The sequence below is a fragment of the Mirounga leonina genome, unplaced genomic scaffold (genome assembly GCF_011800145.1).
Source record: "Mirounga leonina isolate KUSES-001 unplaced genomic scaffold, KU_Mleo_1.0 Mir_101664, whole genome shotgun sequence".
Classification (NCBI taxonomy): domain Eukaryota; kingdom Metazoa; phylum Chordata; class Mammalia; order Carnivora; family Phocidae; genus Mirounga; species Mirounga leonina.
The window spans coordinates 11,073,111-11,094,570 of record NW_023270175.1 but is presented as its reverse complement, the minus strand read 5'-3'; the positions used below and the strand labels follow the sequence as shown (position 1 = coordinate 11,094,570).

Below are 21,460 nucleotides of genomic sequence, written 5' to 3'. Positions count from 1 at the left end.
TGTAAATACAGTTCTTTGTTATATCTGGTTTTATTGTATCTGCATATACATACGTGTACAGAAATATACATGAATAATTTAAATAGTGTTAAGAGTGTCCCAAGTACAGCAGTTGCACCTAACTCAGGCCGAGGCAAACGAAGTTCTGAAGGCTCAGGACGCCCCCGCGCATCCGGGCCTAATGGACCGGCCCGGAAGTCCACAGGAACGCTACTGACACGTGACCAGCGTTGCGGCTGGGAAAAGGCTCGACGCCCGTCTGTGACGTCATTTCTGCGCGACCCGCAGTTTTGGCAGAGCGTTTTCGGGCTGCTCCTGCGAACGATGCCGAAAGTAGTGTCCCGGTCGGTAGTCTGCTCCGACACCCGGGATCGGGAGGAGTATGACGACGGCGAGAAGCCCCTCCACGTCTACTACTGTTTGTGTGGCCAGATGGTCCTGGTGCTGGGTAAGTAGTCGGGAACCGGAGGGCGTCTGCAAGAGGCGAAACTTCGGGTTCTCGAGGGCGGATATTCTCTGGATGTGATCTTCGGGAACCGGAGGGCGTCTGCGAGAAGCGAAACTTCGGGTTCTCGAGGGCAGATTTTCTCTGGCTGTGATCTGGGAGGCGCGTCTCTTGGAAGATTGGTGGGCTTTCCTGCTCCATGCTGATGCTTCCCTGCCCCACTCCAGGGCAGCTTTTCTGTTTAACCTTGAGTGTATCCAGGCTTCCCTCAAAACTAAATTCCTCCTTCAGAAAAAATAGACTGTTTATCTCCCTTTCCTCCCACTCCGCCTCTAGAAACTTTGTAACCTTTTTGCTGCGTACTAGGATGCTGTCATAGCTCTTAAACGAGAATAAAACTAGTTCCCTTGATCCTACGTTCTCTTTCAGCTGTAACCCCATTTCTTTGCTTCCTTTTTAGCAGAACTTCTAAAAAGAGTTGCTTATATTGCCTGTCGCTGCATCCTCACTTCACATTGCCTGTTGACCTCACTTGGGGCAGACTTCTCTTCCCACCTCACCGTCAAGGTCAATAACTGAACCTGTTAGTAGTCCCCGTGGTCGATTATCAATGCTCATTTTAGTCCTCATCTGTGTCATTTGACAGAGATGATGATTCCATCCTTCTTAAAACAGTTTTTTTTTTTCATTTGCTTCCAAGACTCCACAATGTCCCGATTTTCCTCCTACCTTGATTTTGCCCCTCCTCAGTGTCTAGCTCCTTCTCTGACTCCTATTTTTAGGCACTGCAAGCCCCTAGGGCTCAGTCCTCTCACCTATTCTCAATTTGTACTCGCTCCCTAAGTGACCACAGCCATTCCCAAGCCTTAGATACCATTTGCATGCTGATGCCTCCCAAATGTTCATCTTTAACCTACATTTCCCTTCACACTCCAGCTGCTTATTCCCTGTCTCCACTTGGATGTCTGATGGGTCTCTCAAAAACAGTCGTGTTCAAATCGACTTCATGATCCCGTACTTCCTGCTCGCCACTGTTCCACCCTAGTGCAGAGTCAGTGGTAGCACTAGTCACCCAGAATCTCAGAATCAGGCTTGACTTTTCTTTCCCTTACCTTACACCCATCCAGCCCATCAACATATCCTGCCAGTACTTAAAAATCTTTGCAGAATCTGACTACTTCTTACCACTTCCATTTCTGCCGCTCTAGTCCAAGCCACCATCATCCCTCACCTGGAATTGCCACAGCCTCTTACTCTCCACTCCTTGTCTCCAGTGGTCTGTTTTCTGCACAGCAACCAGAGTCCTGTTCCAAACTGGTGTTTTCCTGTAAAACTGAGAGTAAAACCAAAGTCCGTACCTAGACCCTGCATGTTCAGATCCTCAGTTACCTCTTGGACTTCGTCTCCTAACACTCTTCCCTTGGCTCACTGCGCTCCAGCTGCAGTAGCCTTCTTGATTTTTCTTCATCATGTCAAAATGTTTTGCCCCCAGGGTCTTTGGGGTTGCTGTTTTTTCCTGCCTCAAACCCTCTAACCTTGGTGCTTTCTTATTTCATCCAGGTCTCTGCTGAAATATCCCTTCCTTAGAAAACTCTTCCCTGACTATCTAAAATGGCACCCTTATTACACTTTGTCCTCTTACCCTGCCTGATTTTTCTTGGTAGCCCTTGTCACTATCTGAGATCACTGTCCATCCTCTTAATATCCTGCTAATTTTTTTTATTAGCACTTATCATTATCCAAGGTCATGTTATATAATTCTTATTTTTAAATTTTCTGCCTCTTCCACTAGAATGTAAACTTCATCAGGGCAGGGACTCTGCTTTGTCCTTTGCTGAATCCCCAGCACTGTGTTTGAACTGCGCCTGGTACGTAGAGAGCCCTCGAATCTTTGTTGTATAAATGAGTTCGCTCTTAATCACCTAGAGTTGAGTCTGAATTCTTGTTCTCTCTCTTAGTAAATGTGTGGCAAGTCTCTTGCCTTTTGTAAGCCTCAGTTCCCTCATTTCTAAACTAGGAATACAAAATGTCTACTCCAGCAGGTCATTGTGAAGATTAATGAACATGCAGACTGCCTGGTGCTAACTCCCCCGCCCCTTCCTCCATTAATCTCAAATCACTGTGATCACTTGACTTCTCTGTGACCCTTTAGGTACTTCATTTGCATTATATCAATTTCCGTCTGCTTTTTAACTGCACCTCATTTATTTCCTGTATGTTTTCATTGTTTTCAGACTGACACTCCTCGCCACATGTAGCATAGCACCGACCCTCTCTCTCTTTTTCTAAGCGCTTAACCACTTTTCCCAATGCCCTCCTCATAGGCATTTCAGGACGCTTGATTGTCTCATCTGATTCTCATGCATTAGAACTCAAACCAAGTGTACTGTGATCACAGAAACACAGCAAACTTGCCATGCTGGGAGGGACTTTTGAGATATTGTCATCTACTTATCCTTCAAATAAGGAAAGAAAAAAAAAACAAAAGGAAGTAACTTGCCAAAGATCGCCACGATGGTAACAGAGCTCCAGATCTTCTGACACCACGTCATTTTCAGTTGGGAAATTCAATAATAGGCTTCCATAAGCCTTAGTAATTATAGTAAAACATTATAGTGCTAAGGGCCCCACTGAACACTTGTGATTGCCCCAGGGTATCTTTCAGTGGCTCTGGTGACCGAATCTTACTCCATTTCTTCAGACTGTCAGTTAGAGAAATTGCCCATGAGGCCCCGGGATCGGTCCCGTGTGATTGATGCTGCCAAACACGCCCACAAGTTTTGTAACACGGAAGACGAGGAGACCATGTATCTTCGGAGGTAAGAGGTTGATGCTAGGCTTTCCTTCTTGTGTTTCGGTCTGGTTCTGAGGAATGTGGGTACCCCATCTAGTGCTAAACAGGTTGTTCTTATGGGCCCAACACTTTGACATTTGTGTTCACTCTCTAACTTCTGTTAATGCAGCAGTACCTTTGCTGTGCTTTGTTGAAATGCTGCTGAGATGTGCTAATGTGCTATTTGATAGCTGTAATTTGGTTTTTTTGCAAGTAGAATGAGTTCATTCAACCTGTGATGTCTTGGAGTGTGCCATGTGCCAGGCACCAAGCTGGGGACTGGCTCTGTGGAGATGAATAAGGTACTGCCCTTCCCATTGCAGAGCCCACAGCTCAGTGGGGGAACAGGCCACCTGTTGTGATAGGATAAAATGCCTAAAGCTGTGAGCCAAAAGCTATGGGAAAACGGATGGGAGCGGGTCATTCTCCTGAAAGGTGGTCAGGAAAGGCACCAAAAGATGATGGCATTTGTGTTTGGCCTCGAACTGGGATTTCACCAAGGAGATGAGGGGGCTGAGGAGCATCCCGGTGGAGGGAATATGGAAGCATTGAAAGGAGCACTTACGGTGTGCTTGGGAACTCGGAATGGTCCTTGGTGACTGTAGCCCAGGTGACTTTACAGGAAGGGGTTCGTGCATCCTGAGGTGGGGACAGTAAAATGCTGAAGTAGGCAAGTTTGGACCGTACCTGCCGGCAAGCGCCATCTCTCTCTTTTAAGCAGGGGAGTGACATGGTTGGATCTGTTTGAGATTTGGGAGTCCTTGGTTGAGGTAAGGAATTGAAACCTGGGAAAGGCTAACATTGCATGGAATGTGGAGCAAGAAGAGAGAGGACTGAAGATATAATCCTGGGGAACATTGACATTTAAAAGGCAGACAAAATAATTGGAACCTGGCGATGTGGAAAACGGGAGGCGAGAGTATCAGGAAGTGCGTATGTCTGGGGAGGGTGGTTATCAACAGGTGCCTGAGGCCACAGAGAGGTCAGTTGTAGGGAATTAAAAAGTCCAGATGTTGGGGCGCCTGGGTGGCTCAGTCGGTTAAGCGACTGCCTTCGGCTCAGGTCATGATCCCGGAGTCCTGGGATCGAGTCCCGCATCGGGCTCCCTGCTCAGCGAGGAGCCTGCTTCTCCCTCTGACCCTCCCCCACTCATGTACTCTCTCTCTCTCTCATTCTCGCTCTCTCAAAATAAATAAATAAATCTTTAAAAAAAAAAAAAAAGTCCAGATGTTCCTTCCCACGCATTTCATTTCCTGAGCTCCCGCTCTGTGCCAGGTCCTGTCCAGAAGCCTGTGATATGCCAGTGTATTATTTGCTAGGGCTGCTGTCACAAAGTACCGCCAACTAGGTGGCTCAAAGCAACAGAAATTGTCTCCCATTTCTGGACGCTAGAAGTCTGAAATGAAGCTGTTGGCAGAGCCATGGTCTCTCTGAAGGTTTTAGGGGAGGATCCTTCCTTGGCCCTTCCTAGCTTCTGGTGGTTGCCAGCAATCCTTGGCATTTTTTATTTAATTTTATTTTTAAAGATTTTATTTATTTATTTGACGGAGAGAGATAGCGAGAGAGGGAACACAAGCAGGGGGAGTGGGAGAGGGAGAAGCAGGCTTCCCGCTGAGCAGGGGCTCGATGCGGGGCTCGATCCCAGGATCCTGGGACCATGACCTGAGCCGAAGGCAGATGCTTAGCCAACTGAGCCACCCAGGCGTGCAATCCTTGGCATTTCTTGGCTTGTAGATGCAACACTTAAGTCTTTGTATCAACACATGGCCTACTCCCTGTGTCTCGGTCTCTTGTTTTTCTTCTCTTCTTTTTATAGGGACACCAGTCACATTGGATTAAGGGCACATTCTACTCATCTACATGACCTCATTGTAACTAATTATATCTGCAAGGACCCTCTTTCCAAATAAGGTCACATTCTGAGGTTCCTGGAAGGACATGACTTTTTAAGGGATACCATCCAACCCCGTACAACCAGTCAACAAGCAAAGAACCCTGCCTGTATGGAGCTTGTATTCTAGTGTTGAGCTGGGAAAAGTGACAGGCTGACATCTTGCTATGTTAATTTAAGAAACCAAACTGTTGTCAGCCCACAGTAACGAAAGGAAGTACCGCTAGGTGCCATTCAATAGCAAATCAGGCCTCGAGCACCATTGTGACAACTGGGCTTCTAGAACTGTGCAGCTGAAGAGGAAATTGGTTATATACCAGATACAACTCGAGGCCAATAATACAACCAGATTATAAAATTGATGAAATCTACAAAGGAATGCCCTTTGGGAAACATGGGGAAAATACTCCATTATGGTAAATAGGAAGGTTGACAAGTAAGATGCCCTATCTAAAGCTAACCCGTTGTCTTATGCTTTTTCTCCCTCCATTAACCCTTATTTAGTTTTCTCATTTTGAAAATTGCCAACTGTGCCTTGGTGGCTTAGTCTGTTAAGCGTCTGCCTTCAGCTCAGATCATGATCCTGGGGTCCTGGGATCGAGCCTCACATCGGGATCCCTGCTCAGCGGGGGAGTCTGCTTCTCCCTTTCCCTCTGCCGTTCCCCCTGCTTGAGCTCACTCGCTCTCGCTCTCTTTAAGATCACTAAGATATTTATGATGTGTTTATTATATATATATCATAGTTACATACAGTAATTATAATAGTATTACTATATATTGAAACCGATCTAAGAACTCAGCAGGCCACAGGCCCCCATGGCACTAAAAGGCAGATGCCCTCACCCAGAGGCCAGAAAACGGAGTGGCTTTAGTCTGAAGTGGAAACCCCGGCATCGAACCAGCCTGTTCCTGGAAGCGAGCCAGCTTTGGGACCTAGCCTTAGGGCCAGGTATTGCCCAGGCTCTTGGCCTCTGGCCAAGTGACTCTGTTGGGCCAGAGAGTTCTCAAGAGTTTACCAACAAGGCAGGGTAAACTTCCCTTCCCACCCCTCCCCCCAGTTGACGTCATTCCTGCATTAATCATGAGCAGTCTGTCCAGTGGCCCACTCTGGCGTGCTTCCCTGGGAGCATTTCGGCCCATTCTCCCTCCTTAGCCAGCTGTGTGTGAGAGCACCAGTTGCGGAACACGTGCAGTCTGCACACCATATGCCCAGGATCCCAGGGGCCTGTGGGGGGGGCTCAGTCGGTTGAGTGTCTGGCTCTTGATCTCAGCTCGGGTCTTGGTCTCAGGGCCGTGAGTTTGAGCCCTGTGTTGGGCTACATGCATGGAGCCTACTTTAAAAAAAAAGGGGGGGGGCGCCTGGGTGGCTCAGTCGTTAAGCGTCTGCCTTCGGCTCAGGTCATGATCTTAGGGTCCTGGGATCGAGCCCCGCATCGGGCTCTCTGCTCCACGGGAAGCCTGCTTCTCCCTCTCCCGCTCCCCCTGCTTGTGTTCCCTCTCTCTCTGCCAAATAAACGAAATCTTTAAAAAAAAAAAAAAAAAAGAGTACATATGCCCTGGAGCCCATCACGGTCCCCCTCCAAGCCTTCCATTCTAAAGTGCCTCTCTTTTGACACTGTTGTTCCCCGGGCCCCCTTTCCCATCCAGCAGTCCCACTGTTGCAAATCCAGTGCTTTTCTGTCTGTCTGTTGACCCTGCCTCCCTTGATGCTCTCCTTCCTTGAGTTCTGTGAAGCTGCTCTGGAGATTCTCGTACTTCTTTGGCTTTCTCAGTCTTCTGGATTCTTCTGCCGCCTGCCCCTTAAATGTTGGTATTCCCCTGGGTTCTGACCTGGATCTTACTCCCTCTCTCTTTATACTCTCCTTGGACGTTCTCACAACTTTTCATGGCATCAGTTACACTTACGTGCTGGTGACTCACAAAATCTAGATCTGCCTACATTTCTCTCCTGTACCCAGAACTGTATATCTAACTGCCTACTCTACCTCTTCACTTGATGTTCTGTCTCAGATCCAACATGACCAAGGCCAAACTCCTCATTTCTCTAGTAAGGAAATACTGCAGATGGGCTGACCCAGTACCACCAGACACTCCTCTTTTATACCTGCCTGTATACTGGCATCTGCAAAGTTAGGGTGTATAGTCCAGTGCCCGCCCCCCCCAAGACCCGTAAGATTCTGAATGTGACTTCACTTTTGCCAAGTAAAAGGGATAGAAGTTTTTGGATGAGGCTTCCAAGGGAAGGCCTTTTTACTCTTCTAGTCTTACTCCTTCCTGCTTTTTGGGAAAACGGAGGTGATGATTGGAGGACTGGCAGCCATCCTGGGACCGGGAAGGAAAGGCCACAAGAATTACAGAGCTTTCGCCATCACTGTCCTTGGGTCCCGGTCATGGCCATGAACCACGTTTTTTTTTTTTTTTTTAAGAGGGGGAGAGACAGTGGGGGGCAGGGGTAGAGGGAGAGAGAGAGTCCCAAGCAGGCTCCATGCCCAGCATGGAGCCCGATGTGGGGCTGGATCTCACGACCCTGAGATCAGGACCTGAGCCGAAATCCAGAGTCAGACGCTTAACCGACTGAGCCACCCAGGCGCCCCTCTTCCGGATGTCTTTTACAGGAGAACAAACCATGGTGTTGAAGCCACTGCAGACAGGTCTCTAACTATCAGCCAAATACAGTTCCTTCCTCCTCCTCCTCCTCCTCCTACGATGACACCCCCATTCATGCAGTGGCCCAAGCCGGAATCTGCGAGCTAGTCCTCCCTTTGTCTCATCCGTCCCCAGCCCCACCATCCCCTGCACACACCAGTCGAGTCGCTCACCATGTCCTGTTGACTCTGCCTTCCAGTCTCTCTCGCAGTTGCCTCCTGTTTAGCCCTGCTGCAGTGCCATCTTTCCAGTACCTACCATCGCTTGCTTGGGCTGTTGAAGCAGCCTCTTACCTGGTCTCTTGGCCTTTCACTTTGTTCTCCTCCAGTCTGTTGTCTACTGTCTGAGTGATCTCAGATGCACATTACATAAGTCTCCTGCTTCAAATCTTTCAGTGACTCTTCGTCACCTATAGCAGTGCTTTTCAAACATTTTTAGACAATGAATCCTTTCTTCAAATGAAGTGCTTGTCCAGAAGTATAAATAAGCAGGAAGCTGCTGTGACTGGGGAAGAGTCGAGCCCAACCCATTAAGGACTCCTCCCCTCCCCCTATCTAGTTTCAGTTAGGGGTCATGGTTGAGTACAATTTTAGAAATCATGGTTAGCAGGGTAAAATCGAAGCCTGAAGGCTCTCTGTGATCCTTGTCTCCTGGTACTCCTTGATTTTTTTTTTTTTCTTTTTCTTTTTTTAAGTAAGCTCTGCGCCCATTGTGGGGCTTGAACTTACGACCCTGAGATCAAGAGTCGCATGCTCTACCAACTGAGCCAGCCAGGTGCCCCTTGATTTTTTTTTTTTTTTAATAACATTTATCGGGGCACCTGAGTGGCTAAGTCGTTAAGCATCTGCCTTCGGCTCAGGTCATGATCCCAGGGTCCTGGGATCGAGCCCTGCATTGGGCTCCCTGCTCCGCGGGAGGCCTGCTTCTCTCTCTCCCACTCCCCCACTTGTGTTCCTGCTCTCGCTATCTCTCTCTCTGTCAAATGAATAAATAAAATCTTAAAAAAAAAAAAAACACTTAAAAAAAGAAAAGCCCTAATGCCTCAGCTCCACCCTCAGAGATTTAGTATTTTGAATTGAGGGGTAAGTCATATATCATAAAACTCACCATTTTACAGTGTACAATTCAGTGGTTTTAGTATATTCACAAGGTTGTGCAACTATCATCACCAATTCCAGAGCATTTCATCACCCCCCAAAACTAACCTTGTACCTAATAATAGTCACTCCTCATTTCCTTCTCCCCCAGCCCCTGGCAACCATTAATCTACTTTCTGTCCCTATGGATTTGCCTATTCTAGATACCTCATTAAAAAGGAACCATAAATATTATAGCTTTTTGTGTCTACTATCTTTCATTTAGCATGTTTTCAAGGTTCATCCTTGATGTAGAATGACTCAGTACTTTATTCTTTTTTGTGGCTGAATGACATTCCATTGTATGGACATACCACATGTTGTTTATCTGTTCATCAGTTGATGGGCATTTGGGCTCTTTCCTTTTTTTTTTTTTTTTTACTATTACGGGTAATGTTGTAAATGTGTGAACGTGTGTACAAGATTTTGTGTGAATGTGTTTTTGGTTCTCATGGGTGTATACTAATGAATTGCTGGGTCATATGGTAATTCTATGTTTAACCTTTTGACGAACTGTTACAGTATTTTCAAAAGCGGTTGCATTCTCATCAGTAATGTATGAGAGTTCCAATATCTCACCAATATTTGTTATTGTCTGTCTCTTTGATTATAGCTATCCTAGTATGTATGAAATAGTATCTCATTGTGGTTTTGATTTGCATTTCCCTGCTGGCTAATGATGTTGAGCATCTTCTCATGTACCTTTTGGCTATTTGCATGTCTTTGGAGAAATGTCTATTCAAATTCTTTGCCCACTTTTTAATTGGTGTATTTGTCTTTTAATTGCTGAGTCATAGGAATTCATATATTATGGATACTAAGCCCCTAACCAGATATATGATTTGCAAATGTTTTCTCCCATTCTGTGGATTGCCTTTTCACTCTCTTGATGGTATTCTTAGAAGCATAAAAGTTTTTAATTTAATCAAGTCCAGTTATTTTTATCTTTGCTTGTGCTGTAGGAGTCTTATCTAAGAAACCATTGCCTAATTCAGGGTCTTGAAGATTTATGTCTACATTTTCTTCTAAGAGTTTTATAGTTTTAGTTCTTAGGTTTAAGCCTTTCATCCATTTTGAGTTAATTTTTTTAGATGGTGTGAGGTAAGGATCTAATAAATTTATCCTTGTACATGTGGATATCCAGTACCATTTATTGAAAGTCTGTTCTTTCTCCTTTGAATGGTCTGGTACACTTGTCAAAAATCAATTAACCGTGTATGTGTGGGTTTATTGGGACTCTCAGTTTCATTCCATTGATCTGTCTATCTTTATGCCAGTACCACCCTGTCTTGATTACTGTAGCTTTTGTGGTTTTTGAAATCAGCAAATGTGAGTCCTCCAACTTTGTTCTTTTTTAAGATTGTTTTGGCTATTCTAGATTCCTTGCAATTCCATGTGAATTTTAGTATCAGCTTGTCAATTTCTGCAAAAAAGCCAGCTTGGATTTTGATAGGGATTGTGTTGAAGCTGTAGATTCATTTAAGGAGTATTACCATCTTAATAATGTTAAGTCTTCAGTCCACGAGCATGGGATGTCGTTCCATTTACTTAGGTGTTCTTTAATTTCTTTCGGTAATGTTTTATAGTTTTCATTGCACAAGTCTTGCACTTATTTTGTTAACTTTTTCCTAAGTATTTTATTATTTTTGATGCTATTGTAACTGGAATTTTCTTAACTTTATTTTTTATTGTTTTTTTTTTTTTTTAAGATTTTATTTATTTATTTGACAGAGAGACAGCGAGAGGGGAAACACAAGGAAGGAGGGGAGTGGGAGAGGGAGAAGCAGGCTTCCCGCGGAGCAGGGAGCCCGATGTGGGGCTCGATCCCAGGACCCTGGGATCATGACCTGAGCCGAAGGCAGATGCTTAAAGACTGAGCCACCCAGGCGCCCCTTTATTGTTCATTTTTAGTATATAGGACTACCATTAATTTTTATATATTGATCATGTAACCTGCAACCTTGCTAAACTTATTAGCTCTAATTGTGTATATGTTTGTGGGTTCTTTAGGGTTTCTATATGTAAGATCATGTCATCTACAAATAGAGATGGTTTTACTTTTTCCCTTCCAATCTGGGTGCCTTTTACTTCTTTTTCTTGCCTACTTGTGTTTCCTAGAACTCCTCGTACAATGTTGAATAGAAGGGTTGAGGGTGAGTATCCTTGTCTTGTTCCTGATCCTAGGAAAAAAGCTTTCAGTCTTTCACCGTTAAGTATGATATTAGTTTATGTAACTGTTAGGTAACTGTTAGTGCCTGTGGGTTTTTCATAGATGCCCTTTATCAGGTGGAGAAAGTTCCCTTCTATTCCTGGAATATTAAAAGGGTTTTGAATTTTGTCAAATGCTTTTCTTTTGTGTCTATTGAGATGTTGAGATGATCGTGTGTTTTTTTTTTCTCTTTTGTTCTATTACTGTGGTGTCTTGCTTTGGGTATTTTTTATGTGTTGCACCAATCTTGCATTCCTGGGATAAATTCCACTTGGTCATGTATGATCTTTTTTAAATGCTGCTGGATTCAGATCGTTAGTATTTTTTGTTTTTTGAGGCGTTTTGCCTGTGTATTCTTAAGCAATACTGATCTCTAGTTTGTTGTCGTTGTGCCTCTGTCTGGTTTTGGTATCAGGGTAATACTGGCTCCATACAATGAGCTGGGAAGTGTTTCCTCTTTTGCAAAGTTTGTGAAGCGTTGGTATTAATTCTTCTTTGAACTTTTAGTATAATTCACCAGTGAAGCCACTCGTCCTGGGCTTTTCTTTGTGCGGAGTTTTGTGATTACTAATTAAATCTCTTTACATGGAATAGTCTATTCAGATTTTCTGTTTCTTTTCCAGTGAGTTTTGGCAGTTTCTGTTCTATTCTAGGAGTTTGCCCATTTCATCTCAATTATCTAATTTGTTGCCATATGGTCATTCATAGTATAATCTTACAGATCTTTTTCTGTCAGACCAGTAGTACTCTTGATTTTTTTTAAAGTCCTACTAACATTAGACTGTGTAATTCCCTGAATGTGCTGTGCTGTTTTGGCTCTGCACATAGTATTCCCACTGCTTGAAATACCACTTTCTATCAGGACTGTTGGCTTTCAATCACCTGCTTGTGAAGCTTTCCATGACTGCCTCGGACAGACTTGGTGCTCCCACCTCTGCGTTCCCAGTACGCATTTCTCCATGTAAGAACTTACCTCCATGATGGTAATTTTCCTCACTAAACTGAATTCTTAAAAGAATTCTTTCAACCAGTGTTTATTGCATGTCTATTTTGTTTCCAGTACTTTGCTCGGCTCTGGGGATAGAGTGGTCAGACGGGCATGGTCTCCGTTAATCTCTGATCTCATGGACCTTACAGTCTAGTGGGATGACAGAAAAATAAAGTCATTATGATTAGGGGAAGTCCTGTGAATGAAACAAAGGGCTCATACAAAGAATCTCATGAAAACCTCTTTGAAAAGGTGGCTGAGACCCCGAAAATGAGAAGGGGAAAGCAGTGAGAAGAGCATTCCAGGGAGAGAGAAGCGTGTGTGTGAAAGGTCTGAGGTGGGAAAGCGCTTGTTTGTTCAAAGAACAGAAGCCTGGTGTGGCTAGTTCATAGTGAGGGAGGGCATCTGTGAGAGAGACAGGGGCCCAATTTTGTGCTCAGCTTGTGCCTGGGAGGCCTACATGGTAAGGAGGCTGGATTTTATTCTAGGTGTCTTAGGAAGCCACTCTTGCCTCTGTTTAAAGAATGATTTGGAGCGAAACAGTAGTGGAAGCAGATTCTAGAATAGCAGTTAAAGTTTGTATGTTAGGTATGGATTTAGAATGGAGAAGGCCTAACTGAATACCACACGTGTGCGCACGCATGCACACATGCTGTTGATTTGACTGCACAAAAATCTAAAATTTCCACATTGCCGGGGGGGGGCAGTCAAAGACAGATGTCAAACTGGGGAAGAAATATTTATGAGGCCTGTCAACATTTGCAAGTCTCCTTAATAGACAATAAAAAGACAACTCAACAGGCAAAAGATATGAACCGGCAGTTCACCCAAAAAGAGAAAACACAAATGCCTATAAAATATGGAAAAGATGCCTGACTTCACTCTTTAAAAAAGGAAATGCAAATTGTGAGAGCACAGTTTTCACGTGCCAGATTGGCAGTCGTGCAATTTAATAACATTCGGTGTTGGTGAGACTGGAGAGAAACAGGAACTCTCACTTTGGCGGTGGGAACATAAATTGGTTCAACTTCCCTAGAGAGTAATTTGGCAGTATTTAACAGAATTTAAAGTGGATATGCGGGGCGCCTGGGTGGCTCAGTCAGTTGAGTGTCTGCTTTCGGCTCAGGTCATGATCCCAGGGTCCTGGGATCGAGTCCCACGTCGGGCTCCCTGCTCGGCTGGAGGCCTGCTTCTCTCTCTTCCGCTCCCCCTGCTTGTGTTCCCTCTCTCACTGTCTCTCTCTCCATCAAATAAATAAATAAAATCTTAAAAAAAAAAATAAAGTGGATACACTTCTAGGAATTTATCCAACAGGTAAAAGACATTTCGGTTCATCCACACAAAGGAATACAATGCAGCCCTTATGAAGCATGGGACACCTCTTTGTCAATTGGTAAGGAAGGGTCACATATATATTTTCTAACCAGGACACATTTTTAAGCAAACAAAGAGGGGCGCCTGGCTGGCTCAGTTGTTAAGCGTCTGCCTTCAGCTCAGGTCATGGTCCTGGGGTTGAGCCCCTCATCGGGCTCCCTGCTCCGCGGGAAGCCTGTTTCTCCCTCTCGTGCTCCCCCTGCTTGTGTTCCCTCTCTCACTGTGTCTCTCTCTCTCAAATAAATAAGATCTTTAAAAAAAAAAAAAAAGAAGTAGAGAACAGTGTAAGGTATGCTGCATTTGTCTAAAAAGGAAAAGAAATAAAATATATTTTATTTATATATCAATAAGGATTCTTTGCTTATATCATCAGTTATCTCTGGGAGGAACAGAAGAAACCAGAAACAATATTTGCCCCCCAGGGAAGAGAACTGGGTGGGTGAAGGGTGGGTGGGGAGGATATTTGCTTTTCTTTGTACTCATATGTATACCATGTATGCATATTGCTTATTAAAAATGGAAACAAACAAGGGGAGGGGAAGTGAGGAGACCAGTCCAGAAGCTATGACAGTTGGCCAAGGAAGAGATACTGGTGGCCTGGGCTAAGATGGTGGCCGGAAGGTAGAGCAGAGCAGACAGGCTCAGGATCTTTTTTTGGAGATGATAAATCCGTAGGATTTGCTGATGGAGTAGGTGTGGGAAATAAGGGAAAGAGAAGAATCAAGGATGAGTCCCCAGGTTTCCGTTAAGCATCTGGGTGGGTGGCAGAGTTGCTTACCTAAGGCAGTCTTGTGGGCTCTTGAGCGTGGCGGCCTCGGCTTGAATTCAGCCTATTCTGCTTCCGGACTCTGACCTGGGGCAAATCATGTGCTTGGTTTGTGCTCGGGGGCCTTCATCTGTCAAATGGGAATGGTAATAGGAACGACCTCACAGCGTCGCTCTAAGGCGCAAGTGACTTACTCCGGGTGATCTTGAGCACGGTGTACACGTGGTTGCTAGTATTAGCGCTGCTCTTGTTGTTGTTACCCGTGACCCTGGCCGTTGCTATGACTATAGCTTCTGCCCCTCCCCCCCGGGTCAGGGGGACGCCTGACCTGTCCTCGGGGCTCAGGAAACGTGTGGGAGGCGGGGATGTCTTAAGATTAATACACGTTCAACTAGCCGGTTCATCTAGGAAATGAAAACTTTCGAAAGGCCCTTTTTTAGCATTTGAAGAAATGAGGTAGTAAGGCGGGTAGGTTATGAGATTTGTTCATCTCTTTTTTTTTTCTAATTCCGTTTCTGCACAGGCCTGAAGGCATTGAACGGCAGTACAGGAAGAAGTGTGCCAAGTAGGTATTTAACAGCGCGGCTTTCTCCAAGCAGAAGAAAGGAGAGGCAATAACGTGTTTGGAAAAGAATTAGGCGGGTACAATTCTCTGTTGTATCTTTATCCTTACGATCCCAGCTGCCTTCGAACTTCAGCTACACAAATACCAATATGCTCCTCGGATAGACTAGTCAAAGTCACATCTCTGACCAGGTGGTCACAGAAATGTTTTTTTTTTTTTTAACATCGTATCATTTTTTCAATAGACATGTAATTTATATATGACAAAATTTGCCCTTTTTTTCCTTAAGTAATCCCTGTGCCCACTGTCGGGCTTGAACTCGCAACCCCAAGACTGTCACACGCTCTACTGACGGAGCCAGCCAGGCGCCCCCCATATTTGCCTGTGTTAAGCATACAATTTGAGAAGTCCCGACAGAAGCATGCAGTCCTCTAACACCACCCCTGCCACGATGCAGGCCATTCCCCGGTTCCCCGTGTGCCCTTTGCTGTCAGTCCCCTTCTTCACCCTCCACTGCCCTCCCCCCCCCCGCCCACCGCAGCCACTGATCTGCCTTCTGTAGCTACGGTTTTGTCTTTTCTAAAAATGTTATTGCCTTTCCTAAAAGTGTTATCTAAATTCTACAACATGTGTTCTGCTACGTACAGTATGTATCTTTTACGTTTGCTTTCTTTCACTCAGCACAGTGCTTCTGGGTTTCAGCCAAGGTGTCACATTTATCACTAGTTTGTTCCTCTTTGTGGCTGAGTAGTATCCATAGCACCAGTTTTGCTCTTCACCTGCAGAAGGGCATTTGAGTTGCTAAGGGTTTTGACTATTCTGAATAAAGCTCTTATGAACATTCTAGTATAAATCTTGGTGGGGACATGCGTTTTCTCTTGGAGTGGAATTGCTGGGTCATATGGTAAATGGAACATAGCATAATGTTATCCAGACTTATTTATAAAGCCTGTTGTAGGCCCCCAGACCCAAGAACTTTAGAAACTGTTCTTTAAAGCTATGTATACATGTCCAGCTTTAGGCCGTTAATAGTGAGAATACTAAACTACAGTAAGGTTCATCTTGTTGATGGCACGACAGTTACATCTCGGCTCTCAGAAGACTCATGACGGAAGAATCAAGGCACGGAAATGCCTGAGAAGGCATTTTAGTTCCCAGCCACATTAGAGTTGTTAACTTCGTTTCATGTCTTTTTTTTTTTTTTTTTTAAGATTTGGTTTTTAAGTGATGTCTGCACCCAGCGTGGGGCTCAGAGTCACAACCCCAGGATCAGGAGTCACACACTCCACCGACTGAGCCAGCCAGGTGCCCCCCATTTTATCATGTCTTATGAGTCTACTTCATGTAGCTGAAAAAGTACAGTAAAACTGCCCGACCAAAGAAAGTACGACGATTACTCCACAGGGTAGTTTGCTAACCACTGCAGTGGAGCCTTCATACTCCCTCTCGACACCGCAAAAACTCAAACAAAACCGGACAAAACCCCACGCTAGGTACCCAGACCTCTTGGAAGAATGGCAGCAGTTTTTCCCCCCCCTAAAGATATATCTATTTATGTGAGAAGGAGAGGGGAACCCCAGCAGACTCCATGCTGAGTGCAGAGCCTGACGCGGGGCCCAGTCCCACGACCCTGAGATCCTGACCTGAGCTGAAACCAAGAATTGGATGCATCACCGAGGCACCCCAGCAGTTTTTTTAAAAATACGTATTTTTAGGAAACTTTTATTATTTTTAAATTTTTATTTATTAAGTAAGCTTTCCACCCAACATGGCACTTGAACTCACAACCCCTTGACCCGGAGTCGCATGCTCTCCCAACCGAGCCAGCCAGGTGCCCCAGAATGGCAGCAGCTTTAACTGGAAAGCAAACAGCGGCAGGGACCAGCCTTTCCCAAACTTCTCCAATGATAAGAATCACTTGGGATGCTGAGGAAAGTGACAGGTTCCCAGGCCTCAGCTCCCCAATTTGCTGAATCACGATCTTCAGAAGGAGGGACCTGGGAATCCAAGCAGCAGTTGTAACAAATTCTTACTTGTTTAAAGTGATTCCTCAGTGATTCTTACGAAGTTGTTTTGGGAAACACTGGAAGGAGTGAATCCTTAGTTTACGCCACAAACAAAACTGTTCCCCAGCGTCTGAGCGCGCTTTGGGAGTCAGTGTTTCGGGGATTTGGCTTGTGAGCTTCCCAGAGATTGGCTCTGCTCTTTGCAGGTGTGGCCTGCCACTCTTCTATCAGTCCCAGCCTAAGAATGCCCCCGTGACCTTCATTGTGGACGGAGCAGTGGTCAAGTTCGGCCAGGGCTTTGGCAAAACGAACATCTATACTCAGAAACAAGAGCCTCCTAAGAAGGTAATTATTGAAGGAGACTGACTGGTTTATATAGCTACGAATCTACGGATCACCCTCCATCTTTAAATAAGATCATAATGGGAAAGTGCCCTTTATGGATGCATTCTTTATTAAGAGGACGCCATCTTTATGGGTAAGCCGATGTTACATGTAACATCCAGTATGTGTTCTTTTTTCTTTCCTACGGCTGTCCCAGGAGTAAAGCTAGAAATTGTATGGTTTTGATTCACATTGATTTCCTTTGAAATGTCTTCTTTTTTCAGTGTGGACCGTTAAAACGAAAGGACGGAGGCTCATTTTTGAATATACTTTTAAAAGCCTTGACGGCAAATGTTAGAAAAATAGAATCCAAATAGAAAAAAAAAAAACAAAAAACCACCCCATTGGCACTTTTAGATAGGTCAGCCTGTCCCAAAGAGGTGTGTGCTCCCCCCCAACCGCCTCCCCCTGCAACCAGTCATGTGTGCGCGCCCGCGGGTGGATACACGCAGGAGCGCGCGCGCAGCTCACAGAGCCTCTTGCAGTGAACAAGACTGATTCCTCCTCCTGTGACTCCAGGTCATGATGACCAAACGGACGAAAGACATGGGCAAGTTCAGTTCCGTCACGGTGTCGACCATTGATGAGGAGGAAGAGGAGATCGAGGCTGTGAGTGCTTCTGCTCTCAAGGGAACTGGATTGGGGGGTGGGCCCGGAAGGAACGGGGACTCTAAAACCAGCCCATTCGAGTAGCGAGTAGCGGAGTAATTAGAAATGTTGCTCCCAGGGGCGCCTGGGTGGCTCAGTCGTTAAGCGTCTGCCTTCGGCTCAGGTCACGATCCCAGGGTCCTGGGATCAATCCCGCATCGGGCTCCCTGCTCAGTGGGGAGTCTGCTTCTCCCTCTCCCACTCCCCCTGCTTGTGTTCCCTCTCCCGCTGTGTCTCTGTCAAATGAATAAATAAAATCTTTAAAAAAAAAAAGAAAGAAAGAAATGTTGCTCCCAGGCGTTAGTCTGCTAGTAAGAAACTAGAGGAGCCTGGGCCGGTTCCTGTCTCCCTGGATCCCGAGGACATCCGTAAAATGAGAACCGGGGAGTTGGACTGGATCGGTGGCGTTTTCCTAATGTGTTTTGAGATACTTTCATGGGGCAAATCCCTCATCCCTCTTGAGTGTAAAGCCTATTGGACTCCACAGTTTCGGGTCCCGTCCAGTCCGGCTCGAGTGGTCTATGAGGCTCTCCTAACCTTTATGGTCCTTCAGTATAATGAGGTTTACGGGGAGATGCCATTGGTTATTTTTCAAATGGTTTCGGCCGAAACCTGAGCTCTCCTGGATTATTGAACAGCTGATGAGTTTAAAGGGAACAGAGTCCATTTCCGGAATAATTGTGAGATGTGAGTAGCATGAATTGCCACCTGCGGTCTCTGACTCTGGTACTGCCGGCTTACGGGTGCTCCTTTTCTTCCCCCAGAGAGAAGTCGCCGACTCGTACGCGCAGAACGCCAAAGTGATCGAAAAGCAGCTGGAGCGCAAGGGCATGAGCAAAAGGCGGCTGCAGGAGCTGGTGAGTGGGCCCAGGGCGGCAGGCATTTCTCGGTCTGAGAGAGCCTCGCTCAGGGAACTCCTGCAGGAAGTCCGGGGGGGCCCTGGTGTAGCTGGCGGCCAGCTGTCTAACCCTGGCCTGTAACGGTCGGCATACCCTGTCCAGTGACCACGGGCTCCAGGCCCGAAGTTAGAGGGCTTGTCGGCTCGCCCTGACCAGAACGGTACTTGCACCTGCTACCTGGGGCCCGAGGTCAGGAGGTGAAGGTCGGGGTCTGTGGATGCGCTCCCGGGGTGCGAGGGCGGGCAGCAGGGCCTACATCGGCAGCACCGGGACGGGGGCTGCCCCCACTTTCTGTGTCGGTCACGGGCTCCTCGTGGCGCGCGCACCCTTCCCGTCTGATGGCGCCTGCAAGCTGGGTCTTCTGGGTCCTGATGCGCTTCCGCTAGCTCTTTACCATCGGACGTCACTGCGTTGCTGCCCCATCAGGGGCTGTGCCGGCCCTTCTGATGACCAGAGAGGCTTCTTTGCTGACAAAGGTGGTGGGTCTTGGGAGCGGCATTGCCTTGCCTTCGTGGTCGAGAGCCGTGCCTGTCACATTTGCCCAGGGGAAACACCGGGGCTTGCTTCTTTTTTTAAGTCTCTTATTTGTCAAGAACAGATTTGTAATTTATAAAATGCCACAGAAATGCATTTGCCTCGAGTGCTCTTGTTAAATTATTTTATTTTGTTATTACTCTGGCAAATGATTGTGTAAGTTTCTGAATGCTAACTCGGTTTTACGTGTATCTTGCACGAACCAGCAACCAACAGTTCGTGGACCGCACGACCTGAAGTAACACCATTCTAGAACAGTGTTTCTCTTCCTATTCTGCCAGGTATAGGACAGTGGTATACCACAGTATCCATTCCCTTGGCCCTTTGGGGGGCCTGGGGCTGGAGGAGCCCTGCGCTGATCACCTTCGACTGCAGCCTTTTACCACACAGACACCATCGTTGTCTGTACCGTAATATCAGAAGGGGTGGAAAGCGGTTGCCAGAGATTCATAACGACCTGCCAACCACTATTCTAGTTTCTGTACTAAATGAACACCAAAGGATAGTGTTTGGGCAGTAAGAAGAAGGAAGGAAAGTCAGAATTTCTATGGCACGTCTCAGGGCATATACTTTTCTTCCTTTCCAGGCTGAACTGGAAGCCAAGAAAGCAAAGATGAAGGGGACCTTGATTGACAACCAGTTCAAGTGATCAGGACCCTTCTCTCAACCCAGACCGGAGGCAGGCGTTTAGAGGAGGAGGAAAAAGAACCGTTTCTTGACTCCATGGGCAGGTGGCCACGTTTTTGCCCCAGCAGAAGGCTTTCCATTGCTTCCCATCGATTCCTCCTACTTTTGGTGAGGTCTTTGAGTCCATCTGACCTGCTTTCTAGAGATGGGCTTTCTAAATCTTTCTGTATATAGGTCTTCTGTACTATTTTTTGTCCATTTGATGTAAACTTCTTCAGCTGTGTGGAAACTCTATGAACACATCAGTGCTCGAGTGTCTCTCGTTTCTAAAGTAGCTGTTCTTCTTCCCTCTTCAAAGTTAATAAAATGTTTATAGATTTTTGAAAAAAGTAGTATGATGTGTCATAGAAAAAGTGGCATGGATTATATTTAAAGTTACAGCAACTCTGATTCTTTTAAGTGACTCTATTCTTAGATGGGCAGGAATTGGCTAGGGTTTGAATCTCTCTACTGTCAGAAAAAGAATCCATGAAAAGCCAGAATCTACATAAAGCTTCCTTTAACTTCACGTTCAGAGAAACTTCCCTGGTAACAAACTACAGAAATGATCCCTGAAAGTATAGTCTTGCTTCCTTTACTTCAAATGGTAAAGTTATAGGTGAGTCCTTATCGGACTTTGTACTTAAAGAAGGAACAGCCAGATTAGAGTAAGGGGGGGTGGGTAGGGTAGCCCAGATCTAAAGGAAAACGGGCTCGCATTAAGCAACCCAAGGTAACTAGCGTCCATTAGGCAGCTACGAAGAGTACTGCTTCCCTATGTGGGTATGGGAGGGAGACCTAGAATAAGAAATGATACTGAGACAAAACAAAAGTATCTGTTGGCTAGCTTGTATTTCACATTTGCTATTTGTAGAGGAGTGTTGTCTATTTAAATATTAAGGGGTGCCAGAGTGGCTCAGTCAGTTAAGCATCTGCCTTCGGCTCAGTCATGATCCTGAGGATCGAGCCCCACGTCGGGCTCCCTGCTCAGCGGGGAGTCTGCCTCTCCCTCTCCATCTCCCCCTCCCCGACTCATGCTCTCTCTCATTTTCTCTCACGCTGTCTCTCTCTCAAATAAGTAAAATCTTTAAAAATAAAAAACATATTTCATGTCACGCTGTCTCAGTGGTAGCAGTATGGAGTGTCACATGCCTGTTGTGATCTCTTCACCTGTATTACAAGCTGCCAGGGCCAGAAGGGGCCTTGAACCTCCTTGTACTCTCTACAGTGGGTTGCACTGAGCAGTCGCCCAAGACAGGTATGCGAGGTGCTGTTGGGAAATAATAGGGCATTTTTCTTTGCTTTTTTCCTGCCTTCCTTATTTGGAAGGCAAAGTAGCTTGGAGTAGGGGGGTAGATGTGAGCTAGCAAGAACTGGGAGAAAGAGGGGTGGCCGGGGTCCTGGGAAAGCACGGGTGTGGCTGTGTTACCATCTTCCCAAGTTATTCTCCTGCATCCAGTGAGGTCTTTG

At 45.9% G+C, this 21,460-nt stretch overlaps 1 protein-coding gene and 1 pseudogene across 1 annotated transcript; one reads left to right on the top strand and one right to left on the bottom strand.

The window, feature by feature from the left end:
* The first annotated feature begins 229 nt into the window (after positions 1–229).
* On the top strand, positions 230–20,340 carry CUNHXorf56 (chromosome unknown CXorf56 homolog). The gene is made up of 7 exons (XM_035007840.1): positions 230–448; positions 3,147–3,264; positions 14,812–14,853; positions 17,066–17,204; positions 17,763–17,852; positions 18,656–18,748; positions 19,911–20,340. Exons 1-7 carry the CDS (start codon positions 325–327, stop codon positions 19,971–19,973), a joined length of 669 nt encoding a protein of 222 aa, XP_034863731.1. The 5' UTR covers positions 230–324; the 3' UTR covers positions 19,974–20,340.
* A 124-nt stretch (positions 20,341–20,464) lies between these two features.
* Positions 20,465–20,578, bottom strand: LOC118013567 (annotated as a pseudogene).
* Positions 20,579–21,460: the final 882 nt, after the last annotated feature.